Source organism: Entelurus aequoreus, linkage group LG07 (assembly GCF_033978785.1).
Source record: "Entelurus aequoreus isolate RoL-2023_Sb linkage group LG07, RoL_Eaeq_v1.1, whole genome shotgun sequence".
In the NCBI taxonomy this organism is placed as follows: domain Eukaryota; kingdom Metazoa; phylum Chordata; class Actinopteri; order Syngnathiformes; family Syngnathidae; genus Entelurus; species Entelurus aequoreus.
Window position 1 is genome coordinate 22475147 of NC_084737.1, and position 14180 is coordinate 22489326.

Genomic DNA, 14180 nt, shown 5'->3' on the forward strand with positions numbered 1-14180 from the left:
ATATATATATATATATATATATATACATATATATATTAGGGTTGTGGGGAAAAATCGATTCAAATTTGAATCGTGATTCTCACGTTGTGCGATTCAGAATCGATTCTCTTTTTTTTTTTTTTTATCGATTTTTTTTTTTTTTTTTTTTAATGTCCTGCCCAGCTTCTCGGGCAAATCATATAGCAGATGTAGATGCCCATATCGGCTGTTCAGATTTACTTTACAAAAGAGAAGTATAGGATACTTCTCTTGTTGCCTTACTTGTATTTTGACTTTATTAAATGTATTTATATTATCATTTGGTGCAGCCGGGTCGGAGCAGGAGGGGATAGAAAGAGAGAAAAAGGAAGACAGAGGGGGGAATTGTGGGGACAAGAGGGGGATTAGACAGAGAGACAAAAACAACAACAGCAAACATTAAATCGATTTTTTTTTTAAATGTAATTATTTAAAAAAAAAAATTAAAAAGTTTTTTTTTTTTTTTAATTAATCAATCCAACAAAACAATACACAGCAATACCATAACAATGCAATCCAATTCCAAAACCAAACCCGACCCAGCAACACTCAGAACTGCAATAAACAGAGCAATTGAGAGGAGACACAAACACGACACAGAACAAACCAAAAGTAGTGAAACAAAAATGAATATTATCAACAACAGTATCAATATTAGCTACAATTTCAACATAGCAGTGATTAAAAATCCCTCATTGACATTATTATTAGACATTTATAAAAATAATTTTAAAAAAACAATAGTGTCACAGTGGCTTACACTTGCATCGCATCTCATAAGCTTGACAACACACTGTGTCCAATATTTTCACAAAGATAAAATAAGTCATATTTTTGGTTCATTTAATAGTTAAAACAAATTTACATTATTGCAAACAGTTGATAAAACATTGTCCTTTACAATTATAAAAGCTTTTTACAAAAATCTACTACTCTGCTTGCATGTCAGCAGACTGGGGTAGATCCTGCTGAAATCCTATTGAATGAATAGAGAATCCTTTTGAATCGGGAAAAAATCGTTTTTGAATCGAGAATTGTGTTGAATTGAAAAAAAAATCAATTTTGAATCTAATCGTGACCCCAAGAATCGATATTGAATCGAATCGTGGGACACCCAAAGATTCACAGCCCTAATATATATATATATATATGTATATATATATATATATATATATCTTGTTGGTCACAAAAAATATTCATGAAGTTTGGTTCTTTTATGAATTTATTATGAGTCTACTGAAAATGTGACCAAATCTGCTGAGTCAAAAGTATACATACAGCAATGTTAATATTTCGTTACATGTCCCTTGGGTTAGGGTTAGGGTTCTGGCAAGCTTCTACTTGAATTTTTGACCACTCCTCTTGACAAAATTGGTGCAGTTCAGCTAAATTTGTTGGTTTTCTGACATGGACTTGTTTCTTCAGCATTGTCCACACGTTTAAGTCAGGACTTTGGGAAGGCCATTCTAAAACCTTAATTCTAGCCTGATTTAGCCATTCCTTTACCACTTTTGACGTGTGTTTGGGGTCATTGTCCTGTTGGAACACCCAACTGCGCCCAAGACCCTACCTCCGGGCTGATGATTTTAGGTTGTCCTGAAGAATTTGGAGGTAATCCTCCTTTTTCATTGTCCCATTTACTCTTTGTAAAGCACCAGTTCCATTGGCAGCAAAACAGGCCCAGAGCATAATATTACCACCATCATGCTTGACGATAGGTATGGTGTTCCTGGGATTAAAGGCCTCACTTTTTCTCATCCAAACATATTACTGGGTATTGTGGCCAAAGAGCTCAATTTTTGTTTCATCTGACCACAGAACTTAGCTTTGTCCATGTGATGTCAAAAAGGTTGGGGACCTCTGTCTTACAAAGTTTATCAGTTTGAACATCAAATATGTTGTTTTTGTAGCATATTCAACTGAATATGGGTTGAAAATTATTTGCAAATCATTGTATTCCGTTTATATTTACATCTAACACAATTTCCCAACTCTTTTGGAAACGGGGTTTGTACAAAGAAGAAGAACCATGATAAACATTCTGAACTCATTGATAATATCATTCATCTAAATATATTAGATACAACTTATTCCACTATTTATTAATTAATACGTCATATTTTAGAATTATAATATTTATGGAGTAAATTGTGGACAAACTGAGAACTGGAAATGAACAAAAGTGTGAAATGGAAGAGGATTAAATAAGCTCTGCTTCTTCCTACTCCTTTTCGAACATGTTGAAAGGAGAAACTGGAAATTATGAAGTAACATGTTGTAACTGCATGCATGTTCAAAATAAACTTAATCCATAACCATAATTGAAATTCCTGAACTCTAATCACTTTTACACAATATTCATAACTCATCCTTATTCATCGAGATGCATGAGTAAGAACGGCTTGCAAGTTACGGACTCGCAACTGCGAATCAGTTTTCACTTGTTACGGGCCAGGTCTTGTAGGACACGGCTTGTTCGCGTACGCAGCAAAGACTCGCAACCCACTAAAAAACAAGTCTCTAGGGTCACAACCCACCTGTTGAGAATCCCTGCTTTAGAGTAGTCTGCAAACAGCTTGTACTGTATATCAGTATCAGTGACACATTTTTTCCCCCCAACATTAAATTATTGTGCTCTAATTGGTGTTAAAACAGGTTGCATGTTTAGGGTACTATTCTCACATAGAATAGATCCAAGACGATTAAGGCAGTGCTAGTTAACAATGGTGCTTACACTAAATTTTGAAACTTTGGGCACAATTTGGACATATTCACTAAAGAGTATTTGTGTTGCCTATAACCCTAAACCTGGGCTTTAAATGGACATTAGCTCTACAAGTGATGTACTTTCACAACTAACACTGTTTAGTTGTACCAAACACATGCAAATGTGTTCCACTGAGACTAAACCAAAGCAAATTCCTATGACATTTACATTAATGCAGCACAAATGGTCATGGGTAGATCATTGGCTAAATCCGGCATAGGTGCAATAACATTGAATCATGTTAAATATGACATGAGTCGTCCTCTCTGCATTTCCATCTTTGCAAACACTACCAGCTTTTTTATTTAGAATAGTATGACAATTTTACAGCTAGCATAGTTTGTTAGCTTGATTGTCAACTTCAGCATTGTTAAATATAATTGGAGTGGAACAGATCTCTTTTATATGGAAGCCTGTTTACACCACTTAAAAAATATCCCCATGGCAAGTCATAGTTATGAGCAAAAAAAGATGAAATTATGAGATAAGAAAGTCGAAACTTGAGAGAAAAGATCATAATTATGACATAAAAATTCAAAATTAGTTTAAAAAAAAGAAGTAATAAGAACAAAAGCCAAATATTTGAGATAAAAACTCATAATTGTGAGATAAAGTCATAACTGTGAGATAAATGCCATAATTATGAGATAAAGAGTCAAAATTATGAGATAAAAAGTCACAACTGAGATAAAAGTGCCCAGAACTACCATTGTGAATTAACATACACTACCGTTCAAAAGTTTGGGGTCACCCAAACAATTTTGTGGAATAACCTTCATTTCTAAGAACAAGAATAGACTGTCGAGTTTCAGATGAAAGTTCTCTTTTTCTGGTCATTTTGAGCGTTTAATTGACCCCACAAATGTGATGCTCCAGAAACTCAATCTGCTCAAAGGAAGGCCAGTTTTGTAGCTTCTGTAACGAGCAAAACTGTTTTCAGATGTGTGAACATGATTGCACAAGGGTTTTCTAATCATCAATTAGCCTTCTGAGCCAATGAGCAAACACATTGTACCATTAGAACACTGGCGTGATAGTTTCTGGAAATGGGCCTCTATACACCTATGTAGATATTTCACAAAAAAACAGACATTTGCAGCTAGAATAGTCATTTACCACATTAGCAATGTATAGAGTGTATTTCTTTAAAGTTAAGACTAGTTTAAAGTTATCTTCATTGAAAAGTACAGTGCTTTTCCTTAAAAAATAAGGACATTTCAATGTGACCCCAAACTTTTGAACGGTAGTGTATATTAAGATTAAAGATTAAAGTACCAATGATTGTCACACACATACTAGATGTGGTGAAATTTGTCCTCTGCATTTGTCCCATTCCCTTGGGGAGCAGTGGGGAGCAGTGGGCAGCAGCGGCGCCTCGCCCGGGAATCATTTTGGTGATTTAACCCCCAACTCCAACCCTTTGTTGCTGAGTGCCAAGCAGGGAGGTTATGGGTCCCATTTTTATAGTCTTTGGTATGACTCGGCTGGGATTTGAACTCCAACCTACCGATCTCAGGGCGGACACTCTAACCACTAGGCCACTGAGATACAAACGCATATACAGTTTTGTGGAATTGTCATACCTGCGCCAGCCTCAGATTGTTGTTGGAGCAGGCAGATTTAAAAGTGGAGAAAAGAAGGCGCTGGCAGGTCAGCATACAGTCAGTGTTAGTCTGACCAACTCATATCTACAAGCACACATATGGTAAACAAGTGCATGTTATCATTAGGATACAGTACTCATATTTTCCACCTATACACCTCACAGTGACTTCTGGCCCATAAGCTAAAACACTGAATGGATGTCATTGGGGTATGTTTTTTTTACTCACCTTTAACTTGAAAATTTCAGTTGACTGACTGTAAAAAAGTTAAATGCTGAAATTAGACATGAACTATACAATATTTATTATAAAAAAATAAATAAAATAAACACAACTCAGGATGAAATTTAATTATATGTACTGCAGGGCGGGGCTAACAATGATACCGGAAGTAAAATACATAAATAATTAGCAAATTATTTTTCTATATTTTGACAAATAATTTGCAAATTATTTCAGAATTACCAAAAAAGCACGGAATATTAACAACATATACACATTAAAATATTTGTTTGCAGTTCAACCTGAACTCCACAATGTAAATGAAAACAAAACAAAAGAGGTCTAGTCTTCCTGTGTTTTAGCTAGCTTGCTAGCCACATTCGACATTTGTATTGTTACAAACATTAACATATACATACTGTATTGGTGGCTTTAGGAAAGCTATGTCGACCGAAAATAGACAAAGCAATGTCAAAATGTGATTAAGTAAATACATAGTTGAAAATAGGCCGTATTTTGCCTAAACTGACTAAAAACATTTTAGCTAATTTTACTAAACTAGTTACGAAAGAGGAAATTAGCCTCAATAACGTCATTACGTAGGCAATTCTTTCAGTTAGACTGACACCTGGCGGAGGGAAGATGCAACTGTCGTTTAAGGCAGCAGCACATTTAAAAGGGTGGTTAAAAATGTTCAGCTCAGTTTATAGAAAATGACATAAATTTCTGACAAAGCATCTGATTTTATTTGACATGAACCACATCCAATGACAGTGTGACAGCATTTTTTTTTCGTTTGTCCAGACATGTTAGGAGAAATCGCACCATTTGAACAGAACTGCTGCAGCTCGGTGATGCATAGTGAAGAGACAAGTCATTGAGGTATACAATATTGTGGGCCCTTGGGTTTGTGTGTGTGTGTGAACAAGATCCAAACTTGCATACACGTTAACATATGTGCTTGGAATAACTTTGGGAATCTGGATCACTCACTGCAACTTGAAAATGTTTAATTATTTGTACTTACATTGCATGCTGATATTTTTTGTCAGAACTGCCACAACTGGTGAAGACCCCTTCTGGAACAGAGCAATGAACCACTTATGAGCATCCAGACATTGGACGACATGTTTTCTCCCCTAATTGAATAGCACCAATATCAATTGAAAAAGGCTTAAAGGCCAACATTAAATTATAAAAGTTTATTAAAAACATCTCAGAGTGAGACAGTTGCAACAGAGGAATCACAAAGTGGCTCAAATGCTTCACTTCTTCGATGATTTGTTTTTACTTGCCTGCAAACATGTCAGCGTGTGACACTGAATGCAAAGTGACAAGTGGCCGAGCTGCTTTCCATCAAGTAAAGCAGCTCATTTGCAGGATTTGTGGCGTTTCAAACAAGAAAATAGCAATGAAAACCCTATAAAATATATTAATTTCCATATCTGGATGGAACGGATTAAAGTACAGTGAAGGCGACGTTAAAAAAGGAATATAAAGAAAACATTTTCTTAAAAAAAAAGATGGTTTCATATTCTTTAGAAAAAAAACAATGTTTCACTAAGAAAAGCCAATTCATCACAACACACGCACACACCTCAGACACACACACACACACACACTCGCACTGAACGATATTGGGGAAAGTGCATGGTGTTCCTGCCAGAACCCTCTAAATGTTGCAACATGAAACCATACTAAAATAATAAAAATGCTGTCAAGTATGAAACATCAGTCAAGTCTCATGTATACACAATAACACCAGTGATAACAGTATTTGACCTAAAATACAGAATACATATTGACATCCTTACCCTCATTTGTCTCCTATACAACTTTTGCAAAGTAGGATTTTTTTTTTTTTTTTCATATTCATTTCTGACTTGCTTGTAACTGTCACTTTGATTGTTGTTCTCAGTGTTAGACATTCAGAAAACATTGGAATAAGTGATGATGGAATGAGGGGAAAAAAATACAACTTAAAAAAAAAAGACTGAGTTAGGTTAGAAGATGGTGGAATAACTTCTAAATGAGAGGAGGAGCTTTAAATTACAGTTCCACAGGTTTCAATAAGGCGAAGTTCTGTCCTCACTTGTGATCTCTTTGTGAAATTCAACAGTCCATATTGTCACAATGGGGCTTTATTGTGAAAAGGCCTAGGCCTGCCTTCTAATAATCGACCTATGCTATTCAACTGTGTTCTGAGATGTGCTGTGTGCCTAAGATGTAACAACGATGCATGATTGAGAGCAAAAGCAGTGTGCTTACAATTACAAAGACTGTGCTATGTGGTCTAAAGCGCGCTAGGTGGGCTGCTTTTTCACTAAGAAGCCCACTTTCCAGTGAGTCATCCAGATCACTTAGACAATGTTCAGCTGTCATGAAGATTTTTTTTCTTGAATGCTAAGGGCTCTTTCTTTGCAGGATATGACAAATGTGCCTTTTTGGAGCATGAAAAAAAACAATAAATGTGTGCTATTTGAACCAAAGATTACACATTCAAACTAGCTCAAGTTTCAATTCCGTATTGGATTCTATTTTGTCTTTGATAGGGGATTTGAAAAAAGCAGGTAGTGTTGCATGATATAACTTTTATCTTTAGTTCTCTCCAGGAGTCACTAAGCACATTTTGTGCCTTTTTTTTGCTTATCTCCTGAACCTTATTCAAGTGCATTTTCAGACACTTTTAACATCTGCTGCCATTTTGCACATTTCTGCTAGGAAGGCAACGTGTCTCGTCGCCCCCTGCTGGCAGCGCTTAATTAATACTGACGGTGAGGTTTCTCCTGTCAAGCTGTAACTGGGAATATCAGAGGTGTGAGGACTTAAAGTGCAAGGGGGGAAAGTTCCAGCTCTTCTCTGTAGTTCCTTCCTGTCACTGAAAAGTGAGAGGTTTTTTTGGGGGGGGAGACAAAAAATCTGGATGGATGAAAAGCAAATAATGTTTGTAATTAAAAATGTCTTGTAAAATGAGCAATGAGGGAGGAGTAGGAAGCACACTTTGTTACAGTACTGCTACTGTATATTCATTGCAAGACTGGCGATTTCAATGTGTGGCTGACTTGTAAAGTTCCTTTCCCTCATGTGCGCTCGCAGCTGCGTGCACATGCATGAAGCCAGATCACATGTTGTAGGCCACGTAAATGGGGTCCAGTTGATCTGCCAGGAAGGAGTCCCGCAGGTGCATCCGCTGCTTCTCCCCTCTGGAGTTGATGGGGATCACTCCCGGGTCCACGATGACCACCACACCTACGATTAGGTGGTGCTCCTCCAGGACCACGTTGGTGACTAGGGGCACCAGGTCCAGCGCTTCCTGCTCGGAGCCGCCCAGCTCGGCAACCACCACCAGCAGGTTGGTCCACGTAAACACGGCACTGAGGAGCACACAGGGTACGTTCAATTTGAATACAGTGGAACCTCTACATCTACAAGTTCCTCTGAGGACGTACTATTTGGAATTTGACTCATATTTTTAGTTAGTATGCCAGCCACCCTCGAGCATCAGAGGATTAACTCAGCATGTGTGTTTTGTTTTCTCTCTGGCTTTTTGTTTTTTGGAACAACAACACAATAAATACAATAGTAGAGTTTAGAAGAATTCCCAGGAGTTGTCACTTGTTCTCAGAATAAAGTTACAACATTTCATTGTTTTACTAATAGGGGTGGTGTTTTTTTGTTTTTTTTACATCTACAGTGCTTAAAACATGATTAGACCACCACCCAGTGGTAATAACCAAATGTATTGTTTCTGTTTTAGGGGCGGTTAATTCAATCAAATGTGGAAGCTCTGTAGCTGGAATAATATTTTTTAATGCTAAAATATTTTAAAACATGAATCTCATGAATTTGTAAACCTAGTATTTTGGGGGAAAAATAAAATAGTAATTTACTTGTTGTGAGTCAATATGTCTTGAATAATATGTAAAATTATAGTAATTTATTTCAGGTTTTTTTAAGTATTAATTTTCTAAAATATTAGTTTTATCGTTTAGTAATTTAACTAAGAGCCTGTGCATGGCACATTTGTGACACAATATACCATTGGTTGCGTCCGCATCATATGACATAACAGTTAAGGAATGATTTATTGTTATTACTTCTTAATATTAATTAGGGTTAACTTATTGTTTCACTTGTATGTCACATAAGAATGAGAAGATGTCACTGAAAACATTACCTGCATATTTATTAAAAGTAAGAGCCTGAAACGGATCAATTACATTTCCATTGATTCTTATGAGAAATACAGTAATCCCTTGTTTATCGCTGTTAATTGGTCCCAGACATGACCACAATAAAGCAATTTTGGCAAAGTAGGAATTATTAATTATAAATCAAATATTTTCATAGCTAAAACATAAAAAACATAAAAAACATTGTTTACGGCCTCTCTAAATACATCTTTCAACATAACGAGAGCCCTCTAGAGATGAAAAACACCCTTAAATCACTTTTTCAATCCAATATAGTATTGATGCCTGAGGCTGAGCCAATCAGTGGCCACGATACTGAACACCGCACTCTGATTGGTTTGGCCTCCTCTAGTGGCCAATAGGTTGTATGTACTTGACGTCACGTCATTAACTATGCGAGGCTCGAAGTGGTGGGCCGGCGAGCGTCTGTTGTCAAAGCGTTCTAGGCGGTTTGTTTTTTAGTTTTCTATCCTGACATTTAACAAGCTATGTCTCACATGCGGGGGCAGTGCGTAAAGTTTAAAAAAAATCCTGATAGACCCTTTAACCTGCTCTCTTCCTGGTCCGATATAATGTACTGTAAACTATACCCAGACTATTGCAAAAGGTTTGTTTGGAAAAAGTGTATGATCTCACTCATCAGTTTAACAGCAACACGGCAACCATTTTTGAATCATATCCATCATAAATATATCTCTCCTGTGAATGATCGCGACTTGCTCTTACTCTTATCTGACCACTGATTGGGCAGCTGGCAAGAAGGCAGCCCTAGACAGCCAATCAATGAGTTTTTGTCCGGTCTAATGGGACAGGCTTCAGTCTGAGCAGTGGTTTTCCGCCTAGCACAAGCATTTGACTTGCCTCCATTCAAAAACGTTATAATATTATTGCACATTAAAAAGTACAAGGGACAAAAACTGCTCTTTGAAAAAGTGCAGTGGACATGTCCCCATCTGCCCCGCCCAACCCCCAAATTAACGTCCATGTGAACAATGCAACGTGCCCAATTAAATACGATAGTAGAGTGAAGTCCCAGTGTGCGTCTATGCTAGCTCACCTCTCTGCGATGCTGCGATGAGCTCGAGACACAGACGTCTCCATGTCAATAGGGTGGTAACGCAAACCCCTCAGCTCCAATGTCTCATCCAGGGAGCCCACTACAAACAAGGCATCATGGCGATCTGGAGCAGAAAAGCAAAACACCATTATTAGTTATGAGGGGAAAAACAATGTCTTATTATTTAAAAACTACACCTGACCTCCACTAGCATCCAGTAGCTCAGTTCTCTTGATGAAGCCCAGGTAGCCTGTTCTGGCCCACAGAGTGTTAGGCTCCCCAAAGCTGAGTCGTGTGTTGAAGTGGTCTGCCTGCAGGCTTTCCTCCCCGTAGATGGTATAGTAGCCGCTTGCACTGTGAGGACTGTTCACCCAAATCTGCACACACACATTAACTTTGTTTAGAGTCACAGAGCAAATCTAATATGTATTATTTTGGGGCGAAGAGAAGAGCTGATGTAATTCTATCCTATTGTCTCCGTGGACTTACCTCGCCAAGATGAGAGTCTCCCAGTGGACCTCTGGTCTCTGGGCTGACGATAATGACCCTCACCCCTGGTAGGATCTTAAAATAGAACATAATAGACATAAAGAGTTTAACTTTTGGGTCCCGTCACGGCACATACAGTATTGACATTGCACTAATCTATTAATAATCAATACTCACAGTGCCCGATTCCATGAGCGGAAGACTTTGTGGAGCTCCCCGCTCCACGAGTCTTACCCTGGGTGATAGACATTGTTTACGCCAATTTAAAAAAAAAAGTTACCAAAAAAGCCTCCAGTTTTACCTGTCATGACGCAGAGATTTCATGTCTACATAGACGGTGGAGGGGTCTGGTCCAGCTGTGCCCTGTGACACAGACAGCGATATAAACATTTAATGTGGGAAGATAGTCAACAACTTAGAGCAGAAATAGATACAAAATACTCCATCATAGTAAGTGCAATTAAAGAGTACATGGGTGAGTATGCCAACCTGCATACAGATGGCCAGGTTAACCCTGGAGCCAAAGGCGGTGCTGACGGCTCGCGACGACAGACCGAGATCCTTGAAGAGCTTGGAGAAGGACTGTGTGAGGGAAAGTCGAGGGCGCTCCTCTGCTATCACTACGCAGCTCCGCACGCAAGACAGATTCAGACCTCGCGCCTTTATGAACATACACACAAACATGCGCTATTGTGAAATTCTATTGTCAGACACATTCTTAAGTCTTTTCAAAAATTACTATTAGTCATTTTTAAGCTAAACTAACTATGGAGCTAGAAAAACTAGAATTGTGGGTGTAAATATAATTTGTTGAATTAAAGCAAATAAGCTTTAGCACATAATTACACTAAATAAGTGCTTATTTACACAGAAATTTTTCAACTGTTTGCACACTGTTGTTACCTTCAGCATCTCCGTCTGGGTTCCGAGGCCCTTGGTACAAAGCTCCATTACGGAGTATGAGCAGAAGGTGTCTCTGATCTTGTACTGACTGAGCGTGCTCAGCCACAGAGGAAGCGAGCTCTCCAGCTCCAAGGGAGGGATGAGGATGGACTGGTGACCTGAGTAAACACTGACGCGCAAACACGCTCAATATAGCGACAATGACACAGCTTGTTCTAATTAGCATGTGATTTTTAGATACCTGGAGAGGCACCACAGGACAAAGCCGAGGCCACAGTAGGGGTCCAGGCAGATGGCTATTTGACGTGAGGAGTAGAGTTCACACTGCAGCTTGATGGAGCGGCACAGAGTGCTAACTGCAGCGTGAGACATCTGACAAAGAAATGCACCACAACCTCTTACAATACTGCTCATCATTGGGATCAACAATACAAGAGCTTTTCATATTGTTATATTAATAACCATGTCAATCAAAACAGCCCAATATTATATTTGTAAAAACTTTATTACAGGATCTCATTAGATTGTGCAATGGTACGTATAGCTGTGGATAATGTGTGTATAATGTATATTTTATCCCTGCCCACCTTAACTCCAGTTAACATTCCTGTGGTAGACACACTGAAGTCCAGGTAAGCTAACATCTCAGCTGTAGGGGGTTTATAGATTTGTGGAGGACGCTTTCTTGGGAGATCATCTGTGAGGAGAACAAAAAGGAAATAAACACACTGTATTTATCAATTTTTAAAGGTAACTTTGCTGATTGTAAGCTTGCAAAATGCAATATAGAGCCTTTGCAGCTAAACAATACGTTTGTTGTAACTACAGCAATTGCAATGTGCCATTAGTGCTAGAGAGAGCACCTGTTGGCCAGATAAGGGTACTGTACATAAAGTTATTGCAATGAGCCATGAAGGTAGCATAAATTAAATAGGCACCTGTATCAATGATGGTGGGCCATGTTTTGATGTTGACGCTGGCAGCAGCTTCCCTGGACCTGAGGATCCTCATGAGAGGCTGGGTGGTGAGGATGCAGGCTGCTTTGCTCACCTGCACAATAGCAAACATTCCCAGAAGTCTATTCATTGACACTGCTCAACCAACATGATTCCACAAATAATTGAATTCTAAAAGATAAAGATGTCATAAAGTAATATGGTCATCATTGACTATCACCTGTAAAGTTACAATAAAAAACAAAACAAAAACAATGATATTCTCATTAATATTTCTTAGCACTCGGGCAACCTTAAGATTGACCATACACACTCACACTTAAGATCCAAAAGGGATCCGCTCATAAAAGTGTCATAAGTCAGCATTACTTATTTCTTTTTTGTTTACTTTCAACCTTTGGAATCTTTTAACAACTTCAGATCTGTGTTGTTGTTTTTTTTATTCTTGTCATTGTCAAGAATGACATTCATTTGGTTTTCATGGAAACAAAGAGAGTAAAATACAAGAATTAAGAGTCTGTTAAACAACAGCAGTTGTAATTGGAGTGAATGGGCCCGAAAGAGAGTTTGTATACTTTATGTTTGGATCCTATTTTAACAACTTTAAAATTGAAAACACAATGCAATTTTAACAATAACACCCTAGCAAAATTTCAGACCGCAAACCATCAAAACCATCAAACTGAACGATCATCTCACCTAAGGCAGTGATTTTCAACCTTTTTTAAGCCGCGGCACACTTTTTACATTTACAAAATCCTGCGGCACACCACCAACCAAAATGACACAAAATGACACTCTAACACAGTATATAATACATATAGTTAATAATATAGTTTTCTAAATGTATTTATACTCACTACTATTACAATGGCTTTACAAGCTCGCAGTATTAATGTTTCTGCCACAGTGTGTGACTTTTTTGATTTAGCTACGAGTTCAACAACAAGGTAGCAAGCTTTGAGGGCTCTCTTGTTTACCTTTGTGGTTTTTCTCAGAAAAGTTGCCTGTTTCTCATTGTTTGTACGTAAGCGTACAAAATAGTCCATCGGGGTGTTTCGTTTGGAGATGGCGTTTAAGCTTGCTTGGCACCATGGCGCTATTGGATAGCTTCTCACCACACACCAAGCACTGCGGAGTCGGTGCTGTCGCATCCCCGGTGAAAGTCAATCCAAATGAAAGATAGCTTTCACTTTATTGCCTCGAGCTCACCGTCTTTTTTTATTTTGTAGACCACTCATACTAGAGCCTTCATCTGGGTCAGAATTTTGTCCAGGACCCTGTTCGCCATTTGCATTTTCCCTTCTCAAAAACTTCTCCATCACTGTCACTTGCTCGCCTCCTCCTGCTGCGATCCCAAACTGTCACTGTCACGTGATGCGCAGTGCTAACTCGATTGTCTTTACAGGTATTTATCGCCCTCTGCTGCCACCTACTGAAATAGATGAGTATTACATTATCTGCCGCACTTTATTATAGCACGGACACCCGACAATGGTTAATTAGGAGATATTAAATAATTTCTCACGGCACACCTGACGATCTCTCACAGCACACTAGTGTGCCGCGGCACACTGGTTGAAAATGACTGACCTAAGGAACACATGTAATGCCCGTTTTGGGCCCGAGATGAGCATATGGGTTAACATAACATCTTACAGTTAATGGCATTTGTCATTGCCAACTGAAGGATACCTTTTCTCCAAATACATCAATATAATGTGGCCATGTTTGAGCTTTCACTGTATTTTCAGGGAGTATGTTTGTGCATACTCACGTCAATAATCATGCGGACAGTGGGGAGAGTGGCAGCCAGGTTTTGTGGGTGGGGGGGTCTAACGGTCACAGGTATAACGCCAGCATAAAGACAACCATAGAAGGCAGCGATGAGGTCAATCCCTGTAGGAGAAGCAGACACAAGGGAAGGCTTGCTTACAAAAACATTCTTCTATTTCTATCTGAGAACTGAAG

General features: G+C 38.5%; 2 protein-coding genes across 2 annotated transcripts in view; both read right to left on the reverse strand.

Annotated features, from left to right (window-relative positions):
• Positions 1-5182, reverse strand: part of scn8aa (sodium channel, voltage gated, type VIII, alpha subunit a) — a 107356-nt gene extending 102174 nt beyond the window's left edge. Inside the window, exons 1-3 of the mRNA XM_062052878.1 lie at positions 5031-5182; positions 4618-4645; positions 4369-4473 (exon numbers count right to left, since the gene is read on the reverse strand). The gene's annotated coding sequence lies outside the window, so the exon portion shown is untranslated. The remainder of the gene's footprint in view (positions 1-4368; positions 4474-4617; positions 4646-5030) is intronic.
• Positions 5183-6125: 943 nt separating this feature from the next.
• dip2ba (disco-interacting protein 2 homolog Ba) overlaps positions 6126-14180 on the reverse strand; it is an 80987-nt gene continuing 72932 nt past the window's right edge. Inside the window, exons 27-38 of the mRNA XM_062052880.1 lie at positions 13987-14108; positions 12192-12303; positions 11841-11950; positions 11495-11625; positions 11254-11422; positions 10840-11010; positions 10652-10713; positions 10528-10585; positions 10351-10425; positions 10064-10238; positions 9862-9985; positions 6126-7985 (exon numbers count right to left, since the gene is read on the reverse strand). Coding sequence (XP_061908864.1) covers positions 7733-7985; positions 9862-9985; positions 10064-10238; positions 10351-10425; positions 10528-10585; positions 10652-10713; positions 10840-11010; positions 11254-11422; positions 11495-11625; positions 11841-11950; positions 12192-12303; positions 13987-14108 — 1562 coding nt within the window. The 3' untranslated portion in view covers positions 6126-7732. The remainder of the gene's footprint in view (positions 7986-9861; positions 9986-10063; positions 10239-10350; positions 10426-10527; positions 10586-10651; positions 10714-10839; positions 11011-11253; positions 11423-11494; positions 11626-11840; positions 11951-12191; positions 12304-13986; positions 14109-14180) is intronic.